General features: G+C 38.7%; 1 protein-coding gene across 2 annotated transcripts in view; it reads right to left on the bottom strand.

The window, feature by feature from the left end:
- Nucleotides 1-21,334, bottom strand: part of Ask1 (apoptotic signal-regulating kinase 1) — a 141,014-nt gene that overhangs the window by 24,149 nt on the left and 95,531 nt on the right. For both annotated transcript variants that reach the window (XM_081726821.1, XM_081726819.1), the window contains 2 exons: nucleotides 6,306-6,546; nucleotides 2,373-2,531 (listed from right to left, as the gene is read on the bottom strand). In XM_081726821.1, the coding sequence (XP_081582947.1) occupies nucleotides 2,373-2,531; nucleotides 6,306-6,546 (400 nt within the window). The remainder of the gene's footprint in view (nucleotides 1-2,372; nucleotides 2,532-6,305; nucleotides 6,547-21,334) is intronic.

Below are 21,334 nucleotides of genomic sequence, written 5' to 3'. Positions count from 1 at the left end.
CTTTCAAGCGGAACTTGGCCCAGTGCGCTGCGAGCAGCGGTTGAGAAAGCATCGCTGTCCGCGCGAACGTCGTTTTGGTCTCGGTCACGTTTTTAGAGCGCCGAAAATGGAGTCAAAGATTGACCAACGCTACGCCATCAAGTTTTGTGTCAAACTAAAAAAGACGTTCACCGAGACCCAGGACCTGCTCAAGGAAGCCTTTGGGGAAGATGTGATGTCTCGTACTCGGATCTTTGAGTGGCACAAGGCCTTCAGGGAAGGCCGGGAGGACACCGATGACGAACTACGCTCTGGGAGGCCGTCGACGTCGAAAACCGATGAAAACGTCGACCGAGTTCGCGAATACCTGAACTTGGACCATCGGACAACCCTCAGGGAGATCAGTGCAAAAAATTGTGACTGAAGAATTGAACATGCGGAAGGTGTGCACCAAACTGGTCCCCAAGGTGTTGACCGAGGAGCAAAAAGAACTGCGAGTGAAAATGAGTCGTGAAGTGTTGGATTGTGTGGAACCCTGTATCCCTTTACTTTGATTTTGCTAGACTTGGATAAAATTTTTTGTCTAACTACTAGATCGAACAAGCAAATACAATGAACTTGGAATAAAGTTGTTATCATTTTTGTCTGTACTACCCCACTAGTCCATAAAATGTATTCTAAGATTTACAAAAGATCCATGTCCGTATGTCTTGGCTGAAGCACTACCATTTTTCCTACGTTCCCTTCCACATAGGAGTCCAGTTACTTGCTTCAATAAAAGCTGTCAACTTGGCCACCTCTCTAAGTCGGCCACCTGCTCATCTTGGCTTGGTTCGTCTTGAACCCGCATTTTCCCATAAGACATTCGTCACTTATTACTCTGTAAGTGGGTCACCTGTCTATCTTGGAAGTTGGCCGCATTGAAGCAACAGTTACCTTATGATGATAATGATAAATTTACCTGTGTATCTTTACCACGCAAAATACAATTTTATTTTTCTTAACTCTTTCGTATTCCCATACGAAAGGCAGATGTTCTGTATTTGTGACTGGAAATAAAGAAGCATTTCCACGATTTGTTCTTGGAGGTCAAGGGCCAGAACACTACCCTGATAAAGAGGTGAAGAAGGAAGATGTGAATAAGAAAAAGCACGTACATGAATTCAGAAAATGGTTGTACGTATTTATTTACCCTGTCTGTTCTGTAAAAAAAACAGTAGGGAGCTGTCTTTCATCAGTGGGGAGGTTTAAAGATTCCGGAAAATTCTCAAGGTTAAAGCTAACCATCTCAATTGTCAACTATTGGCACCTGACAGCTTGTCGAAAGCAAGCGGAGGTTTTGAGATGTGAATTCCCTTAAGATTTTCTCAAAACATCTTTTGCTCCAAGGGTAACACTTGTAGCTCATTAACAAAAGGTAGTTAAGCACAAGAAGTTATAATCAAGTAATACTAGAAATCCTATTCTAAAAATACACCAATCACACTTATTTTCTGTAAGTTGGCCACTTTTCAATGGAACCGCTACACACACACAAATCATATAAAAACACTGTCTGCGAAAATGTTATTACTTCTGCTGGACTAGCAGTAATGATTCACTTAATTCTAATTTGCAGTAACAAGGTTGAAAATATTTAACAGGTTGACTGTCATGAGACACGAAATCTGGTCTCACATACATATCTTGTGTAGGCCACGAGACCTGTTTTCAGGTTTCACTACAACAACTGCTTCAGGCCTTGAGGTCTTTATCAATACCTCACCTCGTGCTTGATAATATGGATTGAAATATTCGTTTGGCCTCAGAAAGTTGCAAAGTGATCGTAGCCCGTGGATTTTTTACAGTATGTGTTTACAACATAGAAGTAAACAAAAGTCACAGAAATAATGGTAATTTTAAACTTTCGCGGCATATCTCCAAGCTAAGGAAACCACTTTACCCCCGTGGCAGTCAAATAATAATAATAATAATAATAATAATAAATAAATAAAAATAAAATGATCATGCAACTAGTTTATTAAATTACACTCGCTGCTGTGAAGAGAAGTACAATTTTATTTTCGAGAATTATATTTAGGATAAGTGTAAAAGTACGACTATAGCCAACAGGTGGCACCACTTATTCACTATTTTTCCCATGAATTTTATTGGACACGACAATCAACTCAAGATATGAATACGATGAATACGAAAGACAAGTTGAATCAATAATTAGGGAATAATCTGTTCATTTTTTCATGTTTTTTCTGTTGGTGATTAGCTGCTATTTTTTAGGCTCACCTTAAGCCTTCGACGCACAAATAACAATCTGAATGTAGAAATCAAATAATTTTATATATATATATATATATATATATATATATATATATATACTCTACTAGATGACATACCGCATCTTGAAATAGATATATTGCCAGATGAAGCTGGTTAATAGCTGCAGCATCGAAATCCAGTTCTTCTTTAAGAGTATGTATTGCGTTTTCCACTACTGCACGATTTTGTTCTGGTATGTATTCCTTCAATCCACGCATTAATATTTCTAAATGATTCTGCAAATAAAATAAAATAAAATAAAATATTAGCATGATCTTTATATTTCTGAAATTTGTTCGTGCATTAATAAGTAAGGATGCATTTGTACACGCTTTTAGTACACATTAACCCGTTCTTTGTTTATTACAGACGTATTTTAAAACTATTAATTTATTCTGTATTAGCTCATTTTTTTTTTAATTTAAAGGAAAATTAATTCCCTGAGCATCGTTAAATTAAATTCAATTATTCTCCAAAAGTATTACAAAATAAGAAAATATTTTTATGAGCACTCTGATTATATTTATCTATGTGCGAAGAATATCGAAACCATAAAGAGACAGAACCTCTGTCAGAATGATCAGACCATCACGAATAATAAGCGACAATGACATATAGCATGTGCTATCCTTCATTTGATACATTATCATAATACATAACATTCACATTTAGTTCTACACGTTTGTTGATAACAAATTTGTATACTGATCTCATTTTTAAAACACGACTTTAAACTACGGCATCACTTGAAATTGTAATATTAGTTTCTTTTCTGCATAATAAATATAACAACACAATAATTAAAATAAACGTGCAGTCTCTTCGTTTTAGGTGTTACTAGCAGAAATACCCGTTCTTCGTATGGGGAGTACCAGTTTATGGAAAATATTTTAACCCTCTTGCCCTACCCCATTAGATATGCATTTCAATGAAAAGGTAGTAATAAAAATTCAGAAGATGCTTTGTTTTTTTGGCATGAATTCTGAATCCTCTACCCCAATTAGGATACGTTCTTATAATCAAAGTAATATGATAAAAACTCGGCTTGTGTTGGGTAGTAACTCTGCTTCAAAATTACTTTCGAACTTGTCAGCTATTTTCCTGTGATGCGATCACAAACATCCCACAACATTGATTTCAGTGTGGCGAAAAACAACATAGACCTTCCCCCGCTATAAAACCGGAATTATGGAAAATACCGGAACATGTGTCAGCTATTTGTAACTAGGACTTCACGTACCGAGTTTCATCTTCTTGACGTGACGCCCTCCCCCCAACATTTTCCGTTTTCAATACTAATCAGTTATTTTCTCCTTTTCCTCTGCAGTAAAATTAAAATTTTAAGCTATGTTTATTTTCTCCATTAAGTTGAAGCATTCGCATCCCTGCAGTGTGAAAATAGTTATCATGTACATTGATATTAGGTTTCGATAACATCTCACACAAATAATATCGCTCACTAAAATCAAGTGAATAGATATGCTTTCTGAAAAACGTTTGAACCCAACATGGCAAATACAACTGAGGGTAATGTTTCCTTCTTGTAATTACGTGTAATTTTCAAAACAAGTTCGTTGGTATATACTTCAAATTTGTCGTAGAAAATACGAAGATCAAGTGTTTTGTACCCGATTAGACAGAGAAGGTTTCTTCGCTTTGCACCGCAGAACAAGTAAATTAGTTGGTTGCTGTTTAAAGACTTCAACAGTAAAATTATATAAATCATGACGTCTTACTGAAGTAACACCATTTTGTCGAGACAAATTAATCATATCAATATTGTTACCCATAAAGCATCTACGAATTTCAATTATCTGTGATTCTCAATGTGTCGCATTCTCATTTACTCATGTATCCAAAACTTTAAATAATTTCTGCACTACATAATTACGAAAACTTTACTCTGATAAGGAAGAACGATGAACTTTGGAAGAGCACTAGCTATAAAAACACTTTCTTACAGTGCTACAGGAACATGGAGAGTGTATTCAAGTTGGAATACTACAAACGCAGTCGCAGAAAAGGTGAGACTAATTCCTGTACAGGAAAACAGCGACCTCCATTGGCTAGCAAATGTACTAATGTAAAAATCTGTCCATTAGCTTCCGAATAAAACCACAATGAGCACAATAAGTCAAGCAGTCGTGACTGCGTAGCAGTTAAGAGACAAAGATGTACACTCATATCCAAAATGATTGTCGCATATCTATAACTGTCTTCTTGTAAGAATATAATTTGATAATGATTTTGCAGGGTACTTTTAATACTGATACTATGTGTATAATCGGGAAATATATATTTGTGGTAAATTTCATAGGAAAAGAATTATACATACGAAAATTACAAAACAAAATGTAAAACGAAATGTTGCTAAATGAACAAGAAAGTTTTATTTTCGTTCCATTGTTCTTATTTATTGCTCTTTTGACATGAAATTTGCCACATATATGTCTTTGCCGATTATACACATACCAACATTATAAGAAATACAGGACGAATTAGTTTTCAAATTATATTCCTACAACATATTTATAGACATGCGACAATAATTTTGGACATGAGTGTACATCGACCCCTCGAAGAGTCATTCAATTGAAACAAAAACTTATAAACCGAAACATTTTTATTCAGAATTAACCATATCGAGTAGACGTATACCTTTTTCAAAATAAGCACCATTGACAGCTAAGCAAACGTTCATAAGCTCCTATCACTTTGTGAATGTTTTTGAAAATTTGTCGTCAGGTAGCGAACTGAAAAAACTTGCGCTGCGGTGATCACTTCTTCGTTCGTCATGAAATGACGATCACGTAAAGCAGCCTTTAAAAGTGGAAAGTCACAGAGCCAAAAGTCGCGGGGTGCAAGGTCCGGGCTCTACGCTGGATGCGGCAAATGTCTATTTTTCTCTTCGTTGCGTAATCCTGAAACACCCGCGCGGCATCCAGGCATGCATTACCGTGGTGCAATATGAAGGATTTCTTCAAATGCGTTTGTTTTCTGCTACGTGCTGGCGCGCAGTCTCGATGATTCCTTAGTGGTACACTGCATTCACCGTTTGCCCGGGAGGGACAATGTGTTGGTACACCATGCCTCTTCGATCTCATAATGCGATTAGCATCACCTTACCTGTGCCCTTCTGTCGCCGCACTTTCTTCTTGCGACGCGACTGTGGCGACTTCCATGTGCTGCTTTCTTATTTTGCAAACAGACTAAAGTTATGGATCCATGTTTCATAGCCAGTTATGACTCGATCCAGAGTAAAGCAATTATCTTCCATACATCTCTTCCACTGGTGCAAACATCCACACGCTGCTGCATCTGTTCGACTGTAAGAAAGTGCAGTATCCATGCGAAGCAAAACACCTTCATTTTCAAATGATCACGCAAAATTCCGTGGATAGTGTCCTTCCATATGCCCAAATGTGCACTTAGTGCTCTCACAGACATATGCCTATCACGAATAATTTCTGCAACACTATTCACTAACGTCTCGTTAATCACGGATGTTCTTTGTCAAGGGTGCGGAAGCAAAGCGCCTGATTCGCGACCATCTTCGAACAACTTGTGCCATCGATACACTGCAGTTCTACTCAGTCTGTCTTGATCGGCATATGCCTGTTGAAACATTGTTCGTAGTTTCCACAGGACTTTTCCCTAAATGCCAACAAAATTTTATGGCATGTTGCAGTTCATCTGTAATACTCATTGCGAAACGCAATCTTATACACAAAACCTGGAGAGGTAAACGAAATACGATCCACGTAATCAACACAGCTGCTCACTAACGTTTAGAAACTTGTGACAACTTGCTATGGATACAGAATTAGTCATCCTACACGACAAGACTAGTGCCGAGGCAATAGGTAGTGTTGCCAAGCCAGGAAAAACTATGTCTCACCTTGTCTCCAACAGCCTATGTAATAATATTATAAGCCCAAAGGAAAAAAAAATCATTGTTACAGTTACGAAACTAATTTCCTAATACAAATAAATGAGTATTACATACTTACCATTGTCAGGATAGTTTCTTCCACTCCTTGCTTAATTTTTTTCATCCACTCTTCACAAATAGTTTTCTCATCCTGACTCAACACTCGCGTTAAAGTCATCCGACGTTGTGAATCTTTCTTAAGAAGATAAAAACCATCTTGTTCTGCTTCAGTTTTAGGAGACTCTACATCCGGTGACAACAATCCACCAGAAGAGCTCCTTCTAGGCATCAGAGGATCTTCTAATTCACATGTGGAAACGCTAAGAAAAAGGAAAAGTACAGCATCAAAGATCAAATTATCGTTTCAGTTTATTGAAAAGTATAATAAACTGTGTTCACAAAATGCTTAAGTTACACCTCGTAAATGTATACACTGGTGAAAAGACATTTAAGACTGTCCACAGAAATCCATGAAACTAGTCTAAAGTTGGTACACACAAAGAAAGTACTGGTAGGTGGTAATGACACCAACATAGTCCCCATGGGACATTCGGATCACTTAGGAAGCTCCTGGATATACCCTAGTTACCTTAGAATCATGGTTCGTATGCAACTGTCTTTAGAATGACATCACATGCATTTCTCACGGGTGTGAAATCGATAATTTTTTCGAGAATTTCCCGAAAAGAACCTTTTACATTTTTGGGATCGTTCTTACTGAGGCTCACGGTGCTGGTACCTGCACAGAGGTACTTCAAAAAACACTACATATCCTAGGCTATATACGATTCAAGTACCATTGAAATAATAGGTACGAAGATAATATATATATATAATGGTAATTTGAGCTCCTTCGTAGCTAAGTAGTTGGCGTACGAACCTTTGGCGTGGAAGATCCGGGTTCGAGTCCCGGCGAGAGCTCATGTGGTTCGGATTCCACGTTAATCAGTAGATCCACGTCTCATATAGTCTCGCTACTGAAAGGGACGTTAAACTCAGAATCAACTCAACAGACGGTTATCAAAAATAATAGAAACACCTGGAATTGCAAACACGTCAGATGCCTGGATTGGAAACGGCCCGTCTTACAGATACTCAATGTTTGTCTAAAATATGATATCCCGCGCTTGCTGTTAATCTTGGCGTTGGTAGGAGATGGTCATTTCCGGAACCTAGTTGGCAATCAGGCGCCGTTCCAATATATGTCCCATAGTGCTCGATAAGGCTTACGCGTAAGTCTAGATATCTAGAAGACAGAGCAGAGTACAATGGGTTGTTCTTCCAGGATAAGAACTTATGTTTCCTACTGGAAGATATGATCCCGCGAAGTATCCTTATATGGTTGGAGAACACGGTAGACGACATCAAGAACGTATGGCACACTTTCTACTCAATACATAAAATGAAGATTAGAAACAAGTGGAATGTGTGACTTATTGCTCCCACACAAAAATTTCAGGAGTGGATTCTGTGCAAATATGCGCTGAATTTTCTCCCACATAGCCCCACTGTGTTCGAGACAGAAACGACTCTCATCGTTGAATATCAATACCCTCCCTTCATCTCGTCCGTGCAGTTATTTTCTACACCACCGAATTCGTTCTCGGGGATGAGTATGTGTTACGGGTATTCGTGTGTGAGTAACGAATGAAGAGGTGAGGATATCTGGTGCTTGTGATTGCACCGGCCGTCGCTGTTCTGCCAGCTAGAGCGGCTTTCTGTTGTGGGAACCCTCTGCCACTTATCATATACATCAGCGATAGCCCAGTGGAAATCTGCGAGCATGTTTCATCTGGCCGGTAAATAAATATGACAAAATTTATGCTTTATTCCTTTTTTAACTATATGTGTAACAGGAAGAGTATAACTGGTTACCTCTGAATCGAGACTACTTTTACTTGTAAAAATATTTTCTTTAACCTTTTGGTTTCCAATTCCATTCTGCAAGGTAGGCCGTCGGTATCGGCCAGATCAGTCCCTAACTGACCTAAACACATGAAATAAGATACGCAAAATATTACAAAGATTCAGCAAATGTATGACTTGCTTACATTTATACTTACTATCATCTCAGGGGCATGAGGAGAACAGACCCCAAGTAAGGTCCTTACTTTGGCCTGACCCGCAGTACGTTATACCGGTTGCGTCACAAAATGTTTACATATTTTGAACTGTCACAGCATATTTGTATTCCAACCTACAAGGTTAAATTTTTGGGAAAACGCAATGTTATATTTCCTCAACTGATACCAGCAGAATCGTCAGAATAGCTGTGTATCCCAGTTATTGGCAAGAGAGTAACATCAACATGGCGGACGGACATTTGAAGAACGAAAGCACGCTACTAAGTGGTACTGGAAGTTTGAGAATGTTGCTGCGGTTCAAAGACAGCGGAGACGTGAGTATGAGATTGATCCACCTTCAAGGATAACAATTCCACGTCTACGAAACAAATTTGAGGTTTATGGAATAGTGTGCGATGTGCAGAAAGGCCGATCAGGGTGACCTCGCAAAGCTACTAGTGCTGAATCCTCATTTGCAGTGCTGGAACTGTTCCAGTGTTTACCATAAAAACCTTCAAAGCAAGGGACACGTGAGAGTGATGTACGAGTAAATTCAAAGTTGCGTGTGTACAATGCGCGGCAAAAAACCTGCAACATGAGCATATAAGTTTATTGTGAAATGATGAAGTCTTTTGTTCCAAAATAAGTGTTCACGGGAGGAGGCCGAGGATTATTCTGGCGTAATTAATTCCACTTAGACGTTATGTTCATTCCCTGTGCTGTTAGGCGTAGTTTCACAATAAACTTACATCCTCATGTTGCAGGTTTTTTGCCGCGGATTGTACATTCCAAAACTGGAGCAATAGCTGTAACGACGATCCAGATCGCAGGACACAATCGCTCTCTCTCTTCGATAACTATCATATGGGCACAGTTTACCATTCTCCTGGGGGCATTTTTGCCGATCCCAAACGTTTCAGCATTCTTGCCAATTTGATGTCGAGAACATAATCCAAACAACCCCTGCGGGGCTTCTAACCCGTTTCTACTACTACTACTACAACTACTACTACATTAGCTGTGGATCTATATAGTACAAGGGCAAACGTACTACTACTACTACTATATTTGCTGTGGATCTATATAGTACAAGGGCAAACTTATTTTAATGAAAATTTTAAAACAATGATCGTTAAATCACTTTTTGAATATTATTTTTAATCTTATTTTAACGAAAGAAGTGTTATAAACATTTTTAAAAGTAGTAAAAAAAACTGTCCGTAGGCAGGATTCGAACCCTCGCCAAAAACATTTTCGTTACTAGCCTGTTACGCTAGACCATTCGGCTACCAGAGCCGACAACAATTTTCGTTTACTTTGTGCTATATGTAGATCATGTCTTGTGATATCGCATCTCTATCGACCAATCAGATCAGAGGATATGCTGAAACGTTTGGGATCCGCAAATATGCCTCCTGGGGTGTCATGTTCCCAGTCTGTGGCAGCGGCTTGCAGGATTTCATTGTCCGGAATTCTGACACCACATAGGGAATTTTTATTTCATTGAAGAGGCCGTAGTGGTCAGATGTGAAGTGTGGTACGTACAGAGAATATATGAACACAGTGAACTCCTGTGACTTCAGCTACTCCTAGGTGCATGGCTGGTATGCGGACGAGTACTGTCACGAAGCAACAGAATGTTCTTGTCCTACTTTCCCTTGGATGACTGCTATACCCAACGACGCAACTTCTACACAGAAGAACTAATGCACAATACATGTAATTATTGATGATCATATTTTGCATAAGTCAATCCACAATCCGGATATCATTTTCGCCTGGAATCTCACACATAAGTCATTGATTTTTAACATAGTGGTGGACCTGGTTACCACGCAAGTCAATACAGGCTTGCAGACACACAGAGACATTTTCACGTGCCTTCCTACACATACTTACTGCAACATTGTTGAAATCCTGAGCAGTCATTTCATGCAAATATTACTCATTGTCAACAGGATTAATTTACACTTTGTTTTTGAGGCGATACCAAAGGAAAAAGTCACGTGGGGTTATGTCGGGTGATCTTGTGTCCACTCCACAGGCCCTCTACGGCAATATAGCGTTGAGGAAAAACTTCTTGCGAGAACGCCTGAATAATTTTGGTGTATTGCAGTGGGGGTACATTTTGCTACCACCACAGTTTTAGAAAGTTCTTTCGTCTATTAAGCAGGTTTCCCTCAGTAACCTTGTCCTCAAAATGTCCAGCAGGGCAGACAAACTGCGAGTAGAATTCGATTTGAGATATATTACCAGTTCCGTAGCAACACATCCTTGTCTCAGCAGCTCGCACAGTTCTCGGTTGACCAGGGTGCTTGGGATTCAAAGCACTGACAGGTTCAAACGACTATATCCCTAGCTGGCGGTCCACTCTTCCATCATACGTTGGACTTCTGATATATTGTTAGTAATAGAGAAAAGGCGCACACATTTTACACTCTGATCAATAGACAACTGTCTTCTGGCCATGTTGTTTTCCTAAAACGCACTAAGCAAGCAGAGTATTCGCCTCGTTCCTAACGATGATGGTGGTGCCATCTATCGACAACAAAAGGTACTTCCTCATTTTTCCATTGTTAGACTGATTGGTTATTATTGATAAAAACTGCCTGAGTCTAGCCCACACAGTAGATTGGAGAAGGATTTAGGACTTAGATTTCTGGGCTTTCGGCATCTAAGACCATTTAGCTCTTCACGTTTTGAGGGATGACGTCCCTCGGCGAGCACACAATCCTGGGAAAGGGAAGGAAGAAAGGAAGCGGCCTGGAATCTGTAAGTTAGGTACCACCCCGGCATTTGCCTGGTGTGAATAAGGAAAACCCAGGAAAACCTTATTCAGGGTGGCTGGCCTGAAAAAGCGTGTTACATTTTTTCGACCGAGTGACCCCACCGGGAAACGAACCTGGGACCGCTCGCACCGAAGGTGAGAGCGTTAGCGACTGCGCTACACGGGGCCACAGTAGATCGGAGAAGTAAGTGTATGTGTCCCTGGCAAACTCCGTACGATCATACATTATGAAGTAGTAGTGACATACGTACATCACGCGAAGGAGTTGTTTGTGATGGAATATACGTAATATGTGACGGCTGGTCGTATATGGATAAATTCATCTCACCTGGGAAAAATATTCAATTTGCACACTGATTCTTTGTCATTTTCAAGTGTTCAGACGTTTTGCCAAACAACTGAACTTCAGCGAGTTTCCATCTTTCTCTCGTTCTTTTCCTGTTTCAGTCACGTTTCACTTCCGATTGTAGTAGAGAGACTACAGTGAAGATGGGACATATCCTAGGGACGCATATCTGATTGCAGTAAATGACTTTTTGCTATCTATTACCGTTTTTGCTCTATAGCGATCACCGTTAAAACCGGAAGTAGTTGATTTTGTGCCACGGGAAACAGCTTTTTGCTATCTATTACTTTTTTTTTTTTTTTTTTTGTTATGACGATCAACATTAAACCTGAAAGTGGTTTATAGCTGAAACTTCCGGTTTGAATAGGGAGTTTCTTACTCTTAAGACGATAAATCGATTAAAAACGCCTGTCGGTATCTCTTACTATTTTTAGCCTGTGTAAATCATACAGAAACTGAAAGTTGCGGTGAACTTCTACTGCCTCAGGTTTTAGTAGAAAGTAAAGAATATAGAGAAAAGTACTTTTGGGATGCTTAATCAATTTGATAAAACCGATTCTTCATGTACATGTGTTACTGTTTTTGCTGTATAATGCTCAACGTAAAAATATGTAACTGTTTATTACTGCCGGTTTGAATATTTGCGTAATCGAACTCAATTCCTAACCGTGGGGCCGCGGAGGCTCAGTGGTAGAGGGTTCACCTCTGGTGCATGGGGTCTCGGGTTCAAACCCTGCTCCCGCCAAGTGAACTTTATGGTGAACAAACACTGTGTGCGTGGGTTTCCTCGGGGTTCTCCAGTTTCCTACCACTTTCTTCATTCCACCATTTCACTTATTTCTCATCCTCATCGTCTCCTTTATCTTAGCCGGCATAACCGTGGGTCATAAAACTCAAAATTTCATTTCATTTTATTTCAATTCACAACTCCTGGCCCTCTACACACTACTCAAATTTAATGAAGATCAAATAATCCCTGAGATGTTTTCGTCTTGCGGACAGACGGACACACGGACAGGATAAACGTATAACAGTTTTGGTAAACCAATCTCCTAAGCAAGATTCGTTTCTAATTGTTGTATTTTCGTCACAGAATAAAAGATGTTCCCTGTTTCTATCCTCATGAAGACTTTTTTTTTTTTTTTTTTAAATCTAGAGAGTGTAGAGGAAGATATCCGTGACAGGGATAAAAATAATATTCTTCAACGGGGTATACATTTTTGCCAGGGGGAAGGGCAAATCACTGGCATCCTCCCGTCAATACACACATTGGGAAAAATACACGCTTTAATCCACTTTAGTAATAATTTAGTACGTTACAAAAAAAAAAAAAAAAAAAAAAAAAAAAAAAAAATCTCAGTTTATATTAATTTCCTTGGTGTTTGGGAAATTGTCGGATACAGACAGCAATTAGTTACAGATTTCCTGAAGAAAGGAAGAAGGAAATAAACATAAAATTAGAAACTGTAAAATAAGAACAGCGAAAAAGTTTTTTTTTTTTAATAAATGAAACCAACCAATGGGATTCGAACCAGGTTAAAAGTTCTGAATCCCAGCAGGAAAAAAAGAAATAAACACGCACGGGTATCGAAACATACTGTAGAACTACCTTTCAGTCGTACTGTTAGCTAGGGATTTCCTCAAAATCCTTCTTATTTCCTATTTTCTTTGGGTTTAAAAGCGTGTACTTATCTTTAACTAATCAAAATTTTCTGCATTTGCAAAGGTACTATTTTTGCTCTGAAACTAACATTGCATTATGTGTGTTGGGGAGGTTTCATTACTCTTTTTTTTTTCTTTCTTTTGACATTCCCTCCTATTACTTCGAGTGCGTTGTTGCTGAACTCACAGTTTTAAAGGACTTAGAAAAATTCAGGCGCGCAATTCTATTTTGGAGAAGTTTACACAAAGAAGATTAAGACGGTGGTAATTTTGATCTGTTATGCCGTTTCAGTGCTAGAAAGCAGAGCATTATCGCCTTACGTACATTTTCAACTAATAAAAGGTTTTGGGAAAATACAATTTCCATTCATTAAATGAACATGAATTACCTGACTTTTCTATGTTTTTCAGGTCAAGGTTCATAAATTTCTAGGAATATATATATGGATAGATAGATAGATGGTTATCAAAAATAACAGAAACACCTGAAATTGGAAACACGTCAGATGTCTGAATTTGAAAAGGTCGGGAGGCGGTGGTGACGTGTTAGAGTAAACTCAGTACAACGTGAGGAGCAGTACAACAGCAGAGTACAGTGGACTGATCAACTGTTATAGTGCAAAATGGGCGGCCTCTATGATTCCCAAAGAGGTCACATTGTTGGCGTTCGGTAATGTAGTACGAATGTGATGAAAGTGACAAGTTCGCTGGGTGTATCGTGAGGAACAGTATTCACGGAGATAATGGCTACAAAACTCACAGCAAAACAACATCGGCGAGAAGGAACAGCGGTCGGAAGAAAACCTTCAGTGACAGATCCTGCCGTGCATTAAAGAGGATTGATACTCAGAACTTTGTGCGACTGCAGTGCAAGTTACGGAAGAACTCAAGCTGCTTCTCCTACAGCCTGTGTCGACAATCATAGTCCGCCACGAGTTCCATGATATGGACATACCGTGTCTGGCTGCACGGCCAAAATCGCTAATAAGATATCACAGCGATTCAGCAGGACGTTAATGCTGCCACGAACATGCAACATGGACTGCTTATGACTGTAAACGTGTGACATAGCCGGATGGTCTATCGGTCACCTTATTTGAAACCACGGGCCGTGTTTATGTGAGGTGAATGGCCAAAGAAGCGTATGATAGCAGTACCTCTGCCCAATCATGAAGCATGACTGTCGTCTGGATTACGTCGTAATTCTAGTGTACCCTATGCATCCTAATATTCAGATGTTGTTTCCAGACTTTGGCGCCATATTTCTGGATGACAATACCCCCACTTACTCAGTTGAAGCTGTTGCAGCGTCGTTTGACAAAGATTGTTATAAAAATGAACACCTTCCCTGGTATGCGCAATCCCGGAGCCAAACATAATTGAACATTGTAGTCCATTCTGGAAGCACGAATCTGGCGCAGATTTTCGTCTTCATTTTCTTTCACGGAACTGAGTGATCCACTGCACGTGGAATGGTGTAATATCCACTTGCTATCATTCATGACCTCTATAATTATATTCCATTTAGCATCAGAGCTGTTCTGAGGGCGAAAGATGGTCCAACTCCATACTGATCTCGTAAATTGCACTTTTTTTAAAGAAGTTTCTTTTATTTTGATAACCATCTGTATATATCAAACGCAAATTTGATTTTTTTAAAAATCACTCCTGCTTGTATGTTTAATAATTGGTTGAAGTAATAGGGACGTCAGAAGCAAGGTTATTTGAACTTACCATTATAAAGCCACTACAACCTGCACATTAACATTTCACAATAAAACTTTAAAAAAAGTGTAAATCAAATATAAGATGTACAAATCAAGAAAATGAATCAAACAAAATAAAAACTAAGACATGGGTCACAAAACGGATAAACGAATAAATTACAAAACTTAATATGTAGCAAGGCACAAATACAAAAGAAATTAAAAAAAAAAAAAAAAAAAAAGTTCTCAAAACTTTTAGAAAGCCTTTTTCTTACATTTGGGCGCCCCATTAGGATCCCAAAGTTCGTGAAGACTCCCGGAAGAGTGTATATATATATATATATATATATATATATATATATATATATATATATATATATATATATATATATATATATATATATATATATATATATATATATATATATATATACATACAGGGTGTTAATGAACTATACCGACAAACTGTGATTCCTCACATCAAAATAAGAGGAAAAGTTCATATAGACCTGAGAAGAAAAATGCATAATTTCAGAGATAGGGCTGTCCAAAATCGTCGAAAAGTTCAATTTCGACACTTGCTATTTCAAATTAGAGAAAGTGCACCAGAAGCCCATATTTGCGTAAAGCAAGTGATACATACGCAATCTAAAAATGTATATTTCATCAAAGTATGCAGGGCAGGCGCACACTCAAACATCTTTAGTGGGAGGGGTCCAATGCTACAAGACACTGTCTATGTAATATTGAAACAGTGTTATTCTTTACCTGAACAAACGATAGTGATTGTTAACTACTGTCAGCTACATTCTCAGAAAAAAAACATTAGAATTAGTTCGTTTTTAAAAGAAAAGAAAGAGTACAGATGAGGTATAAAATGAAATCTTAATGTTACCTCAATCATTCTCTGCCAATCAAGCATAGCTTTATTACGAAAGTATGCAAATGTATCTCGAGTTTTGTTTTTGAGGGGGGAGGTCCGGACCCTGTGGCCCCCCGTGTAGGTGCGTCACGAGTACGGGGTATAATTCTCAGACATGATCTCAACAGAATTTTCAGATATGATCTCATTTCAAGGTGGATCCAGAATAGGCAAAAAGTAAACCTTAACAACAGTGGACACGGAATGCTTCGGCGCAAATTCGGAAGTGTCAGGAACTGCCAGCTCCATGGTCTCTCTTCTTCGGATGCGTGCTGCGATTATTTTGCCCCGGTATGTTTCACGTTTTTCACCTATAAGCGTGAAACAAAACATCGTAGCACGTTATTTTGAAGAAGGACTGAGGTGCTGGTGGTTCCGCAAAACTATACCGTGTTCACTATTGTCAAGGCTATCATCTACGTACTTTGGATCCGCCTTCTGTTGAGAGCATGACTAGGAATTATACGCTGTAGGAAATCCCCTTCACAGCCATTGCACATTGATGAAATACGAATTTTTGGAATGCATACGTATGACTTGCTGTACTGATATGGACCTATAGTCCATGGTTTCTCGAATTCGAAACGAGTGTCGAAATTTAGTTTTTCCACGAATTTGGACAGCCTAGCTCTGAAACTACGCATTTTTACCCACAGGTTCACATGCATTTTTCTCTTATTTTGATGTGAGAAATCAATCACCAGTAACAATTTGTCGGTAAGTTCATTAACACCCTGTATATGTAAACACCCCTATCGGGACCCCGGTTTAGGTACCTGCACGAATGGTACCCCGAAAGATACATGTCCTAATATGTATATATCTTTGCCAACTTTCATTGAAATAGGAACAGTATGTATGTAGATAAACAAATAACAGTGTTACGTGTACACCACATGAATAAGTTTGGTTTGTATGGCGTGATATTTTCTCAATATTGAAACCGAAAGCTGTAATAAATTTCTATCACTTACGGTCTTAATAGAGAAATTAAAGAGATATTCTTGGGATTCTTAATTGACTGCACAAAACTGTTTCTCTCGATTTATTACTGTTTTTTACTCTATAGCGATCACCTTTAAGACCAGAAGTTGTTGATTTCTGCCACTTCCGGTTTAGTACAGAGATTAGAATGAAGATAGAACATAATCTTGGGACGCTTAATTGATTGGAGAAAAATGTTTATCGGCATTTACTAGTTTTTATTCTATGACGACCAACGTTAATACCAGAGGTGGTTGACTTCTGTCACTTCAGTTTTGAATAAAGGGTTAAAAAGAAAGGCAGTCTCTACTGTACGCTAACTCGGTAAAAAAAAAAAAAAAAAAAAAAAAAAAAACCGCTTCTCGCGTTCTCTTATCTTTTTTGCTCTATGTAGATCTATATTGAAAGTGAAAATTGTAGGAGATACTTATCACTTCCGGTTTTGGTAGAGAGTTAAGGATGGAGATGAGAGGTACTCTTGGCACGCTTAATCAATTGAAGAAAACCGCTTTTCGCTTTAATGCTTTTGCTCTATAGTGATCAATGTTAAAACAGGAAATGGTTGATTTCTACCACTTCCTGTTTAAATATTACCTCCGTCAACGAACTCGATTCCTAACTGTTAATCCTCTACATCCTCACCAAAATTGGTAGTAATCCATCAAGTATTTCTTGAAATATTTATTTCCTGGATAGACGGACAGAGTAAATATTTATATATATATAAAATTGGCAAATCGAGCTTCTTAAAAATATCTTTAACCAATTTTGCGACGTTTTGAAAATTACGTAATAATAAAAAGAAATCAAGAATACATCTCTTACGGAAGCTCCTGCTCGTACCCTAATTATTTCAGATTAATGATTCCTACGTCACTGCCTTTAGAATTGTATAATACGGATGAGTCACAAGCCATGAATTCAGGAAATTTTCCTGAAAAAAAAAAAAAAAAAAATTCTGGCAATCCTAACCGTGTCCAAGGGTGAGATACGTGCAAGAAAGGTAGCCCCCCAAAATACTACATATCCTCGATGTATACTTGCCAAGATGCATTGAAATATACGAGGCGTGTTCAAAAAGTATCGAACCTTATTTTTTTCCCCGCGTAAGCTAATGAAGCGTGGGAGACTTTCTTCAGTGTAGATGTAGAGGGAAAACTCGTGCGCAGTCGTGATTTTTTTCCGCCCGCAGAACGTGTCAGTCGCTGGCAGTCGGCCAACGAGTGAAGAAGTGTAGTGAGCGGTCGTCGGATTTCAGTTTTTGACAGAAAAACTTGAACAGCGACACTGCATCAAACCGAAACCATTCGCAAGATTTAACAGGCTTTCGGGGACGATGCCATGAGCAGCTCACGCATAAAGAAGTGTTACAATCGCTTCAGATGGCCGCACAACAGTGAACAGTGAACCACGTTCAGGTAAGCCTTCAACAAACCGAAACTGAGCAAGTGCGGACTGTGGCCTTGCAGGACCATCGTATCACAGTCCGAGAAATTGCGAACGATATAGGGGTAAGCATCGTATTGGTACATTCAATTTTGAACGAGAAATTGGGCATGAGGAGAATGTCTGCGAAATTTGTACTGAAGCTGCTAACAATACAGCAGAAGCAATGGTGTTTGGACATCGCGCAGGCCATGCTGAACACTGCAAACAGTGACCCCAACTTTCTGAACACCGTGATCACAGGAGATGAAACATGAGTTTATGGGTACACCCGATTTGAGTCAATGCGTGACGGGGACATATAGCTTCGGTACAGACGTCCCCATCAACGCCCTACTCATACCGATTTGAGTCAAGAGAAGACATTATGCGGAATGCGACAGCACTGCAGCAGAAGTGTGTGTATTACTAAGGAGACTACTTTGAAGGAGATTAGTGTTTCGGATTTCCAAATCAATAGTGTTTCGGATACTTTTTCAACACACCTCTAATATAGATATGGATAGTTGTATATATATATATTCTTATAAGTAAAATGAGTGGCAGAACGAGTACTTATAAAGTAATTAAATACTCTCATTAATCGTTAATAATTATATCGATTACCAATTAATACCTGTCGTCTGCTGTTAAGAACTAAAGTATATACTGACTATATATGAATGGTCTAATTTGAAATGGATTTTATCTTTATTTTACAAAATATTACGTTCTTTCTATGTCAAATGGAACTGCTCAAACTGAACAGTTGTTTCGAATTTACTGAAAGAAAGGAAGAAGAAAAAAGACATACACTGAGATGATAATGCACTTTTGCTGGTGATTACTATTTTAAATATATGTGAAATTGTGTACTACTATTTAACTCACTTGTTCCCATCCAAGGCGTAGAGAGCTCCTCCGTGGCTAAGCGGTTAGCGTACGCGCCTTTTGGCGTGGGAGGCCCGGGTTCGATTCCCGGTAGGAGCTCATGTGGTTCGGATTCCACGTTAATCAGTAGGTCCACGTCTCATATAGCCTCGCTGCTGAACGGGAACTCAAAATCAACTCAACTCCAAGGCGTAGAATGGTGTGTTGGATCATTCTAGCCACGTGGGAATTTAGCGTTTTCCTATAACAGGACGATCTCTTTGCGATTTAGAAGTGCTGGCTCCAGAGTTTTAAGTTTTTCTTTAACACGGCTCAATTGCTGACAGTACACAGTTGCATTGTTACTCTGACCATCTGGTAGCAGTTCCCGATGCACGATGCCGCGAGCATTCCCCCCGAAACACAGAAAGACCTTCTGGTGCAGTGCTGGTCTCGGCTGTTTTAAAACCGGTTCATGGGATGATAATCAGTGATGATGGCGCCATAGAAATTCGTACAGGACCCATTTCTCATCACATGTCAACACCCTGTCCAGAAATGGCTCCTTCCTCTGACGAGACAGCAAAGAAACACACGTATCTTGGAGTGCTTCCCAAGTTGATGGAGGTGCTACCGAATGGTTTCTCCACTCACACTGAATTGAAGTCCCAGTTCCTCACATGTCTGGCCACTGTTCGCCTCAATTGCTGCGTGAAGATCTTCATTTTGCACATGTGTTGGTCTTCCGGCACATGGTGCGTCTTCGAGTATTTTGTTACCGTCCTTAAACTTGTTAAACCATCGATGCATTGTCCGTGTAGTTACGACACCCTCACCAAAGGCCTGGCAAATCTTCCGCTCCGCTGCAGCGGCGTTTGACCTAATTTGAACTCGTACAACATACACGCCCTTATGAAGCTCTTTAGAGGCCCCATATTCACTCTGTCCTGACGTAAGTTCACGGTATAACTGAACTGCCACAACCAGGTAGTATGTTGGATATACTCATACGAACAACTGACCTTCGCCTTATCTCTATTCGCATTCAACTCACGGAGTGAAGGCCAATGGAACACAGACTGCACAAAAAAAGCGACAGAATATTCTTGATTACCTATATATATATATATATATATATATATATATATATATATATATATATATATATATATATATACACGTTTATTGCGTTGGAAGGTTCAGTTTTAATAATAATAATAATAATAATAATAATAATAATAATAATAATAATAATAATAATAATGCATCTTTCTCTGAAGTGCTGGCTTCTTTGGATATTTCTTCGTTGTTTTTCGGTTGTTGCTTTTATACATTTTCTTTGCCAAAATTGACACCACCACTGTCTTTTTTTTTTTTTTTTTTCGTTTTAGCCACTTTTCTAAAACGTTTTTCGAATCTTTCTCTGAATTAATATCTTGTTTAGATTTTTCTCCGTTGTTTTTTGGTTTCTTTGTTTGCATATTTTCGTCACTGAACTTAACACAATTGTCTTTTTTTCACTTTAACGATTTTTTAAAAGGTTTTCCTACATTTACAATTGGAAAATAAGTTCTTATTTCAACACCCTAAACACGTCAAATTCAAGCAAATCTTCTGAACTACTCTAACCGATCAAACATCAGAGATTGTTGTGACATAGTTACAGGCCACAAGTCTTTAATATTGTTTTCACCCTCTCCGTTATTAAATCAAAACAATAAAGGAAAATCTTTATTTTTATCTTTTTTTCCCCCTTGTAGGTTAAGGAAACTAGCTGCTGAGCATTTATCGAAATCAATTGATCGCCGCTTTTCTTTATGCCAATTGCGTCTAGAAGTGAAAACCGAGGCTTCTTGTTGTAGTTAATCCTATTGGGAACGGCGGTTCCGCGTTTTGTTGCTTTTATCGAGGCCAATGATTTCTTGGGCTCAAATACGTCCATTTCCCCTTAACCCTTGAATTAAGGTAAAGAATGTTTTCAGAACCTCCTTCTATGATTAGAAAGGAACTGATTCTTCTCAGTATTGCCTGGCTCAGTCTGCAAACTTTGGCTTTGGGTTAAAGAAGACACATGAAAACTGTGGTCACTGCTATGTCAAACAGTAGAGGTCACCATATGCATACAGCTTCTACTCACTCTCTTTTTATTCTTCCCTCGATTTTCATACCCACCCCCGAAAGCACACATTTTCAAAGAATAAAGACAATGTTGGAGAACACAGTTTGTCTACGAACTGTTTAGTAACATATTTTGTTTTGACATAGAGTACATAAAAGGCAATTGTTGTTTGTTCCGATAAAAAATTAAAACATCGAAGTACTAAAGTGTATTGCCGGAACCC

This window comes from Thermobia domestica, chromosome 1 (assembly GCF_964235325.1).
Source record: "Thermobia domestica chromosome 1, izTheDome1.hap1.1, whole genome shotgun sequence".
Lineage (NCBI taxonomy): Eukaryota > Metazoa > Arthropoda > Insecta > Zygentoma > Lepismatidae > Thermobia > Thermobia domestica.
Note: the sequence above shows the minus strand (reverse complement) of the source record. Positions and strands in the feature narration are given on the sequence as shown.